The following is a 13105-nucleotide window of genomic DNA, read 5'->3' as shown; positions in this document are numbered from 1 at the left end:
ACCCTGTGCATTGTACAATCTTTCATACGGTATATTAATAGCTAGCGTATTTTTACCGAAGATCAGGGTACGTGGCCTAATGCATATCGTACGATAAAAGTCGAAGTGAATTCGTAACGACATGAAGAATCTAATATCAGGATCAACGGAGAAAAATTATGTTATTGACAAAATTATAATAGCATTCGGTAAGTTGTTTTATAGGTAATTTTATTGCTAATTTTTTTGCTAATGAGTAAGTAATAATAAAGTCTTTACAAAATATTTGTTTCAATCGGCCCTGTTCTGTATTTTGGTTTGATGAAAATAAGGACTCTCTCTCTCTCAAAATAATCTCCCTCGGCGATAAATATTCAGAAACCGACCATGTCAATTATGGTTTGATGTGATATTTTAGAAATCATGATCCTATTCAATCTGGTTTCGGGGGAAGATATCGACATTTGCCAAAACCCAGAAGGGATCATAGCACAACAGAACCGAGCAGGCGATCAGCAATGGATCTTTAACGACGACTCCTGCAGCGACAACAGCTCTGACAAGCACGTGCTTGTTTTAAAACTTTTGCAAAGTGATTTGTTTCTCAATGACCGATGCGCTAGTGCTGTATTATATACAGGTTAGTGACTTCTCCGTACATTTAGCGTGAGCGGTTATAGCATTGGCGTTGCAACTGAACAATCCTAATCCAATGTTATCGGGAAACCATGACACTGTGATCTGGGTATTTACAGCGCCAGGAGAAACAAGCAGATACTTTTGTAATCAAGAGCCTGGATTTTGTGTAAAATACTCGCAAGAGCGCACCTATATCAATGCAGTACCGGAACTGATAGAAAACTGTACACACATAGAAACGCATATCCGAACGGAATTACTCCCATTCAAAGTCTGGAGTTTCGAAAACACACCAAATTTTCAGATTCGATATATGCTGGGTACCTCATCACGTAAGGACAGAAATATACAACCGGGTGAGTTTAAGATTGGAAAATAATCAATAGATACGATAAGCGCCCAGCACGAAGACGGACCGGAATCGATTCCCGTCAAAGGTTTATCTGGGCTCCTCTTCCCCTTCCGTTGCCGTTCTTACGGCGACAAAAAAGCCCAGACAAAGACCCGACGAAAGAAAGCACTCACAATGAATGGAAAGAACTAGTAGAAAGGGCCGCGGCTTCAAAGAGATCAACATTGAAAAAGGACTGTGACAGCGGGCACTCTAGGCCGAGGTGGATGTTAGAGTAAAGGATCGCTACTGATGCGTGTCGTTCGACATCCTCCTATCTGTTCATGACATCGCATTGTGTCTTATCGCATTGTACACTGTGTGTGACTTGTTCAGATCAAAAATATATCCAACCATGTTATGTAACTAGAATACGATCCACTGTCGTTTAATAAGGGTCATGATAACATGAACCCGCTGACTGTAATCAATGGCCAGGTTCAACCGATTCTCTAGGCCTGTCTCACGAAATTTTATGAGATCAGCGAGCCGGTAAACATTACTGGTTACTATCAATGACTTGTAACAGAACCGGTTTTATAATACGACATTTGTGATGGAGCCGGCTGACAAAAAAAAAATTAATCCACTGATTTTATCCCGCTACCGGCGACAACTAGACATCTATATAGACAAGATTTGACGTCCTATATAACAACACAGAGAAGTATAACTGGCTTAGGCCAAAATGCATAGTTATTATGCGACCAATTGATTTCCTTATACGTTACTCGCATGGCACTAATGCTTGCAAATCATAGTCCGTATCAGCTGACGATTCCCTATACTTACTCAACCTTTGCTCTTTTCTACCTTTTGCGCAATTTCATACCTGGGAATAGCTAGTTATTCGACCACACAGAATTGAACCAGCTGGCTACCTAATGCGCGAACTCGGGGCCTATGATATTCAATATTTACAGCGCCAGGAGAACCAAGCAGATACTTTAGTAATCAAGATCCTGGACTGATCTCCAAGATCTCAACTGTGGTTTGCTCCTATTTCAGGCGTCTCGAATAACGGAAAAATTACGACATCTCACACCGATAGCGACGTGACGCATAACCAAATTCTGGGAATGACGTTCGGTTTACTCTTCGCAATCACGCTCTTGATTGCAATCCTGTTGGCAATCAGGTTGGTAACGCAGCGTCTACGAATTGTAGTCAATAGTTTGCAACGTACTCATTTTGCAAAATGAACCACTTTTTGGAAAATAGTGTCTACGAATTGATGATAAAGAAAATTTTCTTCACTGGGGTTGTGGTGTGCTCAAGTATAGGATATATTTTCATTGGTACTAGAGATGATTGAAATGAGGCGATGTGTAAAATGATGAGCGATGTCAAAAAATGTCAAATGTTAAATGTAAATAGAAAGTTACCTATTTCAGGACGTGGCAGTTAACAAAAGCAAACTCGACGCTCAAAAACCAAATTGTGAAAACGACCGTTCGTTCACCAAAGGCTTCGGATGGCATACTACCTATTGATCGGCCGGAACATTCCGAGAAAATCGAAGTCGTGAACGAGCTATATGAGCTGCGATAGCGTACGAGAATAAGATTTTTAAAACGCGTATAGCGAGGGGACGATAAGACATTCCAAGAATTCAGTGAATAACCGGCGGTTTGGGTAACCAAATAGTCGTTTTGTGACAATATCACCGCACTCAACGATTCATCGGAGTATTAATGTAAGTAGACTTTCGATTATTACGGAATACGGGCTGTAACACGCAACGAGGAACGAATGAAAATAATGAATGGCAAATTAAACATGATCTGTCGCTGACACGTAATACGTCGTATGCAAATGGGGATTACACTTGCTGGAAGGTTGCAATGTTTCTGGAATGATCACCACACGTTCTTCAGATCGTGATATTGAATTAATTGCAAGTTAGCCTCGTCGGAATAGCATTAAAGCCGGTGGTCTGGAACTATAAGCCCTCCATATTGTACGGGAGTCGGAAAATATAACGAAGAATGGAGAGCGTTGAAATAATAAAAGCAATAATGGAGACTATTTATGCGATATTGATTGCATCAGAAGAAAATATACTTCGACGGGAAAGCATGTCTCCGGGTTATCTTGGAAAGAAAACGACTATCCTACTTTCCAAACATGCGTACTTTGCAATGTTTTGAATATAATTGTGATTGGAGTTGAGAATATATGACTGTAAAATCTTGTCGTTGATTCCAAATCAAGTGCTCTGCTGATTTTCATGCATAAAAAATGATAGCATTGAGAAAAATTTCACAAATTAGATTGGAATCTGATTACCGGCATTGCGATCTCATTAGTCTAATCTAGACAACTAGAATTATGTAGTTGTCCATGTCTGCCGCGAAGTGAAGGTGAAGCTAATATTCGTCGAAACACTTCCCGCTGATCAACTCAAATCGCAGAGTGACGTGGACCTGGAACGATACCGGTACGATGCGGACGATTTGACATTTCAGCGGATGATGGAATTTTCCAACTACTTTGGTGTCTCGGTCCGTGTTCCCGATGAATATCTGAAAAGTTACGTTTTTTTGACATTGGTCTAATAACGCTTGGCAGAGGTATGATTGGAAATAGCATGTAAATTGGCGGTGTTAATTTACGTAATTGGATAACTGGAATATTTTCAGCTTTTCCGAATTAGATTAGAACTGAAATTATAGCTGAACGGTGCTTATCCGTATTAGATTAGAATTAGAATTACTGAATTCGCAAAAACTTGGCTGTAGGCCTATAGAGCGGAGCGGATCGACAAATTCTCTGGTCCGGTTCCGCTCCGACTCATCAGGAAAAGTACTGATTCGGCTCCGGTCAAAAATGGAAAAGTCCTGTCGGATATCCAATCCGGCTCCGGTCCATGCTCCGCCGTGACGGTATACGGTGTTTGGGTAAATTTATAGATATGGGTCGTTTATTTTCGCACTGGCTTGGCGGTTACTTGCGTGTGGTTGGTTGGTAGTTATTTTGTTACAAAAGTCATGCTTATCAATTAAGATTCTGGCCGTATCCAAAAAGTACTGATTCAGCTCCGGCCGTATCAGAAATTGTACTGATCTGTATCCGATCTGGCTCCTGCCAAAATGAAAAAGTCCGGCCAGATATCCAATACGGCTCCGGTCCATGCTCCGCCCTACTATAGGTCAGTCGAGCAACTTGCACAACACGTCGGCAGTAATTACTAGGGATGGTGTGAACCTCTGAAAGGTTCTGGTTCGTGTGAACGCGAACCTTTTGGAAAGGTTCTGTGTGAACACGAACGTGAACCTCATGACGTCACATGACGTCATATTGGTAATTCCGAGCCTACATTTCAGTGAAGTGATATATTAATGTACAATACGATATCTAGTAACGACTGGGGCCTCATTATGCCACAATAGTGAAGTACATACTGACTTTTTAAAGGTCGCCAAATATATCAACTGGAGCAATCAAATGACATAATTAACCCAATCAATATCTTCCGACGAAGAGTTGCAAGGGAATATAAGCTTACGCCTTAAACGGTCTATAGGCCAGACCGGAATATGTACTCGGCGTCTTAGTACTGCTACATTGATATTGAATAGAAAGTAAAAAGGGTTTCGATACTTGCTGCCTATATCATCCCATTAAGAAGTTATATAGGAGTGTCCAACACCCCAATCACACCGATTTGTTTTTTATGATACAAAACACATATCAAATCAAGATGGTTTCCACATACGCCTGCTAGATTTTTTTATATTTGACAACGATGTATTCCGATATGAATTTCATTGATTGGTTGAATAAGCATCATTCGCTGACATGACTATACCTACATGTAGCGTATTTCGCTCTTGATATTGTGTGATTACGGGTCAAGATCAAAGCAGAGAGTCACTAAATATTTAAAAACGGAAAACTGGATGTTTCGAGCAAACTTTTGTAACAAATCAACTAAAATTTTTGAGATTGTCAATGTTGCATGCTCGTTTAGTGTTGATTTTTATGCTGTCAGTGCCATGCATACAGGGGCCCGCAGTTGAAATGCAATGAATTTTAACCAAAAATTTTAACAAATAACGTGGAAAATTACAATATATGAAAAAGGTTCACAGTGCAGAACCTACCAAGGTTCGTTTGTGAACGTGAACCTCTAAATTTCTGAGGTTCACACACAGAACGCGAACGTGAACCTCGCGTTCACACCATCCCTAGTAATTACTAAATGAATACCTGCGTGATTCAATGTTGACTTTATAGCCGCATTTGTTAGGCCTATTTCGAAGTACGTGGCAGGGCAAAACAAATCACATCGGAGGGTCGCTAGATTTCCACAAACATTGCCAATACGAAGAGACTCTTGGAAAGTACATAACTTATATATATGATATACAATTAAATAATATATTGGTATTGAAGTAAATCGGAATATTTCCGATTGACACTCGACAGGGGTCATCGTTAGCAACTGGTAGAGAATTGGAAAGAACGTGGTGTATCAATATACCTTGTCAACTCCGTATTCTTGAATCGTCACCGAGTCGCACTGGACCTTGTACGTTTTCACCCACTCATTCATGTCTGACCGCCCTTGTAGGATGACGCCGGCTATCGGCAGACTGCTTCCCAAGTCAACCTGGATCCATTCGTCCGAAACCAAAGTACAGCGTATGAATATTGGGTCATGGCAAAATCGAGAACGTGAGTGTTTCGATTCCGAATCTAGTTTTAGGCTTCGAGTTAGGTTGAATATCACACGTTAAGACGTCGTCATATGAGTATGATGTATGTGGAAAGTTCAAAGATGCATTTTTACGACGCGCAGATCAAAGAAAATATTGCTAATTGTGCACTACATCACAGAACACTTGATATATTTTCGGCCATGCCTATTTTACTTGTGGCAATGCTGTGGGTTGATCAGACAGATATGTCATTTTCACTGACGCGAGTAGCTTTGTATTACATGTTTTGTATGCTGTGATACGACCAATCGAGGTTTCAAGGCTTCCTAGGTGGGAAAAAGAAATGAAACTATCACTCTCGTTGATAAATTAACTCTTGTGGTGGAAAGGGGCTTATATACTTTCCGTACCCGAAAAAACCATGTCTCCCTATACGCGACGCGAATCATCACTATCAATTCGAATTCCCGTTCTCATTGTCCCATGCCCAGGCCGTGTTATTTTTGGCATTTCAGGAGCCATGCCAAAACTGCCAAAAATAAAAATTTGAAGATGCCAAAAATAAGCAAATTTTGGCGTATGCCAAAAATGACACGGCCTGCCAAAGAGTGTATTTCGTTTATGGTGTTGTGTTAACAGGACCGCGTTACAAGCAAGATGAGCGTTTGTGAAAGGCAGGTTTCATAATATGATAAAACGGGTATCAATGAGAAGCTGCCGCAGTACTGATTATTAAAATACAAATTATATTCTGCTCATGGAACTGGAACCCCCAAAAACAACCACGATTTTTGCATTGTGATCGAGTTGAACATTGTGACGCAACAAACTGTCTGGCTATTTCTGAGCTGCATAGTCTTGTTTTACCAGACAGTCTTGTTGCGTCAATGTTTTTAAACAAGCTAACTTTCCCAGGACTCTTCCATGCGAGTTGGTAATATTAAAGCCACCTGAAGTGACAAAAGTCCTCCGAAAATATATCGGTAGACTGAAGGAGAAATGATAGTCGGGCTACTAAATAGAATGTGTTGAGAGACAACACAGGAAACTCCTGGAAAAGGATCGGGAAGAAAATTCTTTCCGCGATGATATCGATGGCACTGGCGAAGTGATCTCTTTTCATGATGCATGGGAGCCGGTTCGGCCCTCCAAAGATTTTGAAGCTCTGAAAACCTTTTGTGGATGACTGGCAACATTCTTTCCCTCAACGGCTACTGTTGAAGCCGATATTTCCCAGATTCGCTGCGCGAGAAATGAATTTAGGAGAAACTTAGCTGATTTGAGTTTGGAAGCATTGTTACAGTGCAAACGAGTTAAGTCATTTCAACAGCTGTAACAATCAGCTGTTGAGCGTGTTTGTTAGGCTTTTCTTTTTCTTTTTGCTTATATTGGCACCGATTCCGATGGATATACTGCACATTTTGTGGTTTCGTTTGATATTATTAACCCATGAAATCGTGAGGTTTTTTCTTCTTATTGTTTGTTGGCACTGATTATACGTGGATGCTGCACATTTTGTGGTGTCTTTTGACAAACTAGCCCAAATAAAGCGTTTTTGTGACTAATTCGAGGCTGAAACTATCTATTTAGAGGACGATGCCAAAACTTCCAAAAATAAAAATCGAAAAATGCCAAAAATAAGTTATTTTTGGCAGTTTTGGCATATGCCAAAAATATTACGGCCTGGCCCTAATTACAATGTTAGATTCACTGCAGCGTTACGTATAATTAATTCTGCAATCGGCAAACATCTGTTGGATAATCCGATTTGTGCGAATAATTATAGAGACGACAAATTTCGCGTTATTGGGAGGGGCCGTTCACACTTCCACTTGTGTGCCTTGGAGACGACTTTTAGCAAAATACACCAACCGAAACTCTGTCAACAGAAAGAGTTCGTGTACCACCTGGGAATAGCGCACAGAACGCTCTCTCATTCGAAGTTTCATGCTGGTGACGTCATATTTTGTGATACAATTGTTGATATACAATCTTCTTTCTTATTCTATACTAGTTGCTGACGATTACCCCTGACGAGTGTCAGCCGAAAATATTCGGGTTTCATTTCAATGTGATATAGCCTACTATTCCATCGTTACGTATAAGGAATCGAAAACTCTCCTATTAATGTATGCCTTACGATGAATTCTGTACAGCACATCAAATACCCACCAGGTGTAGAAGCTGCCCAACCGCCTCTGAAGTTATCTCCAGTCATTTCAGTATCAAGCCTCGCTCTTGCCGGCGAATGCTTCACGTCTACCTGAGACGAAGCGGTTATCGCGGAGTCCGGAATATCCCCGAACTTCATTCCCATATAGCATCGGGTGGCTGTGATAAACAGACTCACTTTACCGTACATATGCTGTTTCATCTGAAATCGGCTTACATCTGGGCCGAGTTTCTATCTTCATCTCGAGGGCTTCTAATTTGGTTTGCAGGGCGAGGTTGGATAGTTCGCTATCAAGTTTCACTTGTTCCAGTTTATCTGTAGACGAATACGTGGTGAGAATGTGTACAAATGTTACGGAAGCGTAAAGGGTATAGGTCTACAGACTTGTACAAATTACCAATCTATTTTGTTGCAGAGTGAGCAGTTCTAGTTCTAGTTGCGCATTTTGGAAAACATTTAGTTGCCGATCAACTATAGAAAACAGGTGTCGTCGTCGTCGTGAGTCATGATACCGGTGTTCTGTTTTGTGATGTTGTAGTAGCAATTGCTATAGCTCCGAGTCATAAATTTACTACTGGCATTGACATATCCACGGGTTTGGTTTTGGGAGTCGATTCCGATTAACTAAAAATTAATGAATTGCTTCGGAATTGATAGTTGTATTTTAGTTAGTTAATTGGTTTTTTTTAAAGAACGTTTGTTCTAGTTCTAGTTGCGCGGTTTAAAAAGTGATTATAGTTCTAGATCTAGTTGCGCATTTGGAATATCCAGCGTACAGTTTGTACGAGTCTGAGGTCTACAGCTTTACATCCGACATATTTTAGGTCCGATGTCATCCGCTAAACGATAGTAGGGGAGATGTGGTACCGATGGATCAAAAATTGGAAAATGATCGCTGGCCCCAAAATGTTCAGCCGAAAACATCAGATCTTTTGCTGGCTCAGCACTTTGATACAAGCTCTACCTATCGCGCACATATACATGAATATCCGTCTTTTCAAAAAATATTTAAGGACGTTTAAAATTTGATGCTCGAGCGTATCATCGGTCCCCACCCGGTGGGTCCAGTGGCACACGACCCGGGGACCTATGACACATATACCCTAAAAAACTAAAACATGACAACTTTTCTTGCTCAATATTATAATCTAAGCTACAGCAAGCCAAAGAAGAATGTTCGGTCGCAACCGTCAAAAAATAGAATGAATATTTACTCAAATGTTGTCATAAAATCACGTTTCGATTTAGGCTCGAGCTTATAAATTTGAGGGTACATACATATTGCCCGAAAATCGACAGTGTGACATCCAAATACCTCGTTATAGCGATAAAACGTCATATGCAATTATTACATAAAGATTTTCTGTACGTAGGCATGTTTCACTTGTTTCATGATTAGTATGCTTGATTATTTTGCTTGATTTGGCTATTGTATCATCGGTCCCCACCCTGCGAATTTTATACATGAATCGAAAAAATTCCACTAAAGGAAGGCACCGAAAAAAATTATAGGTGCCATTATATAGCCTGATACAAGCCCTACACTTCACAATAAAAATGATTGCTGGTTTGTTCCTGTTGAAGGTTACAAAGAAAAATGTATATGTCGATTTAAATTTAGTTTACACCCCCCAAAACAAAAAACATCTGTGAGAGACCCCATAGCTCGCGCACGTCGAATTTTTTTGTATGTGAGGAAAGATTTTGGCAGCATGCAACTGAAGACAAGTTAACGGAGTGTAATCATGGAATTATCATTGAGAATTTTCAAAGTATTTTCGGTCCCAGTGATCCATCGGTACCACATCTCCCCTATATTGTGTTGTTTTACAGAAATCAATCAAAATACACTCTATACCTGCAAGTTTCTTGTTTTCTTTGAGAAGAAGCATTGTTACCAAACTTTTCGCTGATGTTACGCGCCTTTGGGGATGAAATGCCGTGTTTTGCGGATGATACGGCAACATCACGTCACCTTCTGCCATCACCACCGCAGCCATGAGAGAGCAAAGATGAATTACGAACAACATTGGTCCGGCGATAGTTAGCTTATCTGTATATATTATATACTGTTGTAGTCATATGTTCCAGTAAGAGTACGTTTAATCTCAGGACCAGCGATGTAACTTGTAGTAAAAATATTTGTAGATTGTAGTCAAACTAGGAGATTCCAACGCAACTGCAAAGCCATAATATAAATATCTCACTGTTCGCACAAACTGCACGCATGCTGAACTGAACTGTATACCTTTCATTAACACCTTCCGTGCCGTAAGTGTATATATTTGAATGATTTCAAGGCAGATTACTTGCCTTCATGCATAGCCTATAACATCAAATATATAAGTCGACCCAATCCGCCGGTTGACATTTATATATCCTGGACGACAGCAAAAAGAGGTCACAGAGTTATTCGGGCGATCAAAGCCACCGATTTAGCTCGAAATTTAACTGCCAATTCGTCATCAAATAACGACATACGCTATTGCGACAGCAAAACCAATGAAAATCGCATGGCGTGTCACAATGCAGGGCGACTTTCTAAACCCGATACCCTCTTAGAAGTTGCTGCTGTTACGCGAGTAGAATATATTGATGCAGATCATAATCGTCATATTATAATCCTCATTCCGAATATGGCGATAAATATTAATCGGTGATCGGTTGGCGGTTACTCAACTTGATTGCTCTCTGTCAATTCATGTTTTTCAAATTTGAATGGAGGAAAAAGACAAGAAAAATGTTATCGACGACAAAGTTGCATTACTTTGTTTAGAGCAGCAATGCCTGAATTTGTAAAATTTCGCAAGTGAATTTTGTCTGACGCCGTCGTTCTTAAACTTTACTAAACTGGCGAATCCTTACGGTAATCCGCAAGCCATCAGCGATCCCCCCCCAAATCTATCATGGCTAGTTTCAGTATAGCGCGCACCTAGTATAAATACGAGACTTTGGAAACGAAATTATTATCCTAATCATTAAATGACAGCCTTGATATTTGGCACAGCTTTAGCGTACATAACCATGCGAAATCTTGTCTCCGAACTACGTATAGAATACCGTCTAAATCAGTGGTTCCCAACGTGGGCGATATCGCCCCCCAGGGGGCGATTTGGCGGTCTAGGGGGGCGAAAATGACGAAGGGGGCGACAGGGGGCGAAAATAGCGAAGGGGGCGATAGGGGGGCGATGACGCGTCAAAACGGCTGACTTTTTTTTTTTAGTCAACCCACGGAAATTTAGTTACAAAAGGGTGTCAAATTGGACATCGAGCCGAAAATTTGACCTTTTTTTTTCAGTCAACCCACCGGTGATTACAATTTGTATGCCCAATTTTCGGTACACAAAATTTGGGGGGCGACGATAGGCGTCGACCTTGAAAAGGGGGCGATGGGTCGAAAAAGGTTGGGAACCACTGGTCTAAATCATTGGTTCTCAAACTGGGGGCGTGAAAGCATCTGAAGGGGGGCGAAGGTGCGATTTACCTCCAATTCGTAGTTATTGCTCTGTGTGTAGTCCGAATTTCATATTTGAGAATTCTCTCAACAGTCATAATTCCATGCCATCAAACTATCCGTTGGGATTGCTTTGTGATATGACGATAAGGGGGCGCGGAAATTTTCACTATCATAAAGGGGGGCGTGTCTAAAAAAGTTTGAGAGCCGCTGGTCTACATCAAAACATATCAATGGCGATTTTTGCGTAAAATCTGTTGTGTGAGTTTAGCCTAAACCGCACGCCTGTACGTGTACAATGTACATCAGCGGTGGGCAATTATTTTTCTCCGCGGGCCAAATGAGAAACAGAAAATACGTTTTCAGGCCCAGTCAGAAATTTTAGCTATATATTCTCCAGCGTATTGATTTTATTTCTAAATTGAAAGCCGTGGATGTGTTGATATTGGGGAATGAGAAAGTGACGGTTAATTACCAAAAAAAATATTTATTTGCCGCCATATTTCGAAACAATGTTAAACATGATACATTTTGAACTCTCTTTAAACACCCTATCCGCGTTTTTCTGTCAATATATTAAAATGTATTTGCGATGGCAAAAACAAACCGTCGTTAGCCCCCCCCCCCCGGAATGTTGGTCTTGGGCACCTCATGAAGTTATAAACCAAACTCCTGGGGGCTTCGCCCCCTGACCAGGCCCCATTGGGATACACGTTGTTAACACTGCTTCTGAGAGAGATTTCTTGTATACACTAATTGGCAATGTTTTGCGCCGTTATCGCGCGAAGCGCGGAATTTTTCCACGATTCATGATTCAATCGGGTAATAATATTGGTAATTGCTTACATATTGCTATATCTTTTAACCTCTTTCAGCCCGCGTAGTCAATTATACCGCTAGAGCTGAGTGAGATGCTGTATTGGAAATATTCGGGCGGGCCCGTTTGTATAATTACCTTAATGTTATATGTTGTTATTTCGTGACCTCCCGTCTGCTATGTGAAAAGATATTGAAATCGCCAATGCGTACTGAACTAAAAGAGGCACACGATTCCTAATTGGTATTTCTTCACTGGCAAATATTGCCTATGGACAATGGGACAACATGGTTTTAATAAGGGCATTTAATAAGGGCAGTCCTTTTCGGCCAAGGTATTCTCGCAGTCGAGCTTTTTCCCCCTTTACGTGCTTGATCAGCACGTGCAATTGCAGTGCCTTCTCGAAATCCCGTGTTGGCCTAAACTTCGTATATATATCTTGGTGCGCCGTGGCGGGGTAATGGCTGACGCCGAAATGCCCAATTCTATAAACTCCTGATCTCTAAATCACGCATAGCGCGAGAAAGATTTATGTTTATTCACGAAATAATTTTGGGTGCCCGTCGAGCTCGCCCCCCAATTGAAGGGGTTTGGGGTGAGGAAGTTACGGTTCTGGGGATACTATAAAACTTATTGTCTTGGTAGCTGGTTTCCGAGAAGTGTGCAGCTTACCGAAATGGCTTTCTTGTTGACCCAAGCTTGCCGCTATTCCGAAATTCGTCGTCTCTTGATCGAGTGTATAGCCTATGTCATCGTGTTTTTGTCATAGAACCGACTTAAATTATACTCCCTAATCACGGCGACGTGCGCAGCACTAACTACTAAAAAGACAAGACAGTTAGTAAACAATTAGTTAGTCCCCCGAACCTTCTTTGAATTTCGACTTTCGGCTTTATTTTTTTTACATCCTTTATGGGTGGAGATATATACTCATAGAAATCACAGGCACTGATTGATTTGTTTTACGAATTAGGGATTTGGAACGCAT

General features: G+C 40.9%; 2 protein-coding genes across 4 annotated transcripts; one reads left to right on the top strand and one right to left on the bottom strand.

Moving 5' to 3' along the window:
- LOC145457274 (uncharacterized) lies at positions 1-7936 on the top strand. Of its 3 annotated transcripts, XR_013920826.1 has the most exons (6): positions 6-188; positions 398-619; positions 735-974; positions 2018-2147; positions 2404-2816; positions 2848-3002. XR_013920826.1 is itself a non-coding variant. In XM_080335465.1 (5 exons), exons 1-5 carry the CDS (start codon positions 122-124, stop codon positions 7852-7854), a joined length of 684 nt encoding a protein of 227 aa, XP_080191591.1. In that variant the 5' UTR covers positions 1-121; the 3' UTR covers positions 7855-7936. The 3 variants fall into 3 exon arrangements, 2 of the variants coding, with proteins under 2 accessions (XP_080191591.1, XP_080191590.1); XM_080335465.1 differs by lacking the exons at positions 2404-2816; positions 2848-3002 and adding an exon at positions 7830-7936 and having other exon boundaries at positions 1-188; XM_080335464.1 differs by having other exon boundaries at positions 2404-3002.
- Positions 2181-11144, bottom strand: LOC145457276 (lactadherin-like). Its single transcript, XM_080335466.1, has 5 exons — positions 9705-11144; positions 8063-8161; positions 7847-8004; positions 5496-5645; positions 2181-3534 (listed from the first exon to the last, which is right to left on the bottom strand). The coding sequence occupies exons 1-5, from the start codon at positions 9874-9876 to the stop codon at positions 3379-3381; spliced, it is 735 nt and encodes a 244-aa protein (XP_080191592.1). The 5' UTR covers positions 9877-11144; the 3' UTR covers positions 2181-3378.
- Between the last annotated feature and the right edge of the window lie 1961 nt (positions 11145-13105).

This window comes from Botryllus schlosseri, chromosome 15 (assembly GCF_051294905.1).
Source record: "Botryllus schlosseri isolate E-star chromosome 15, Bs_hap1, whole genome shotgun sequence".
Taxonomy (NCBI): Eukaryota; Metazoa; Chordata; class Ascidiacea; order Stolidobranchia; family Styelidae; genus Botryllus; species Botryllus schlosseri.
This window is presented reverse-complemented; position numbering and strand designations above follow the sequence as displayed.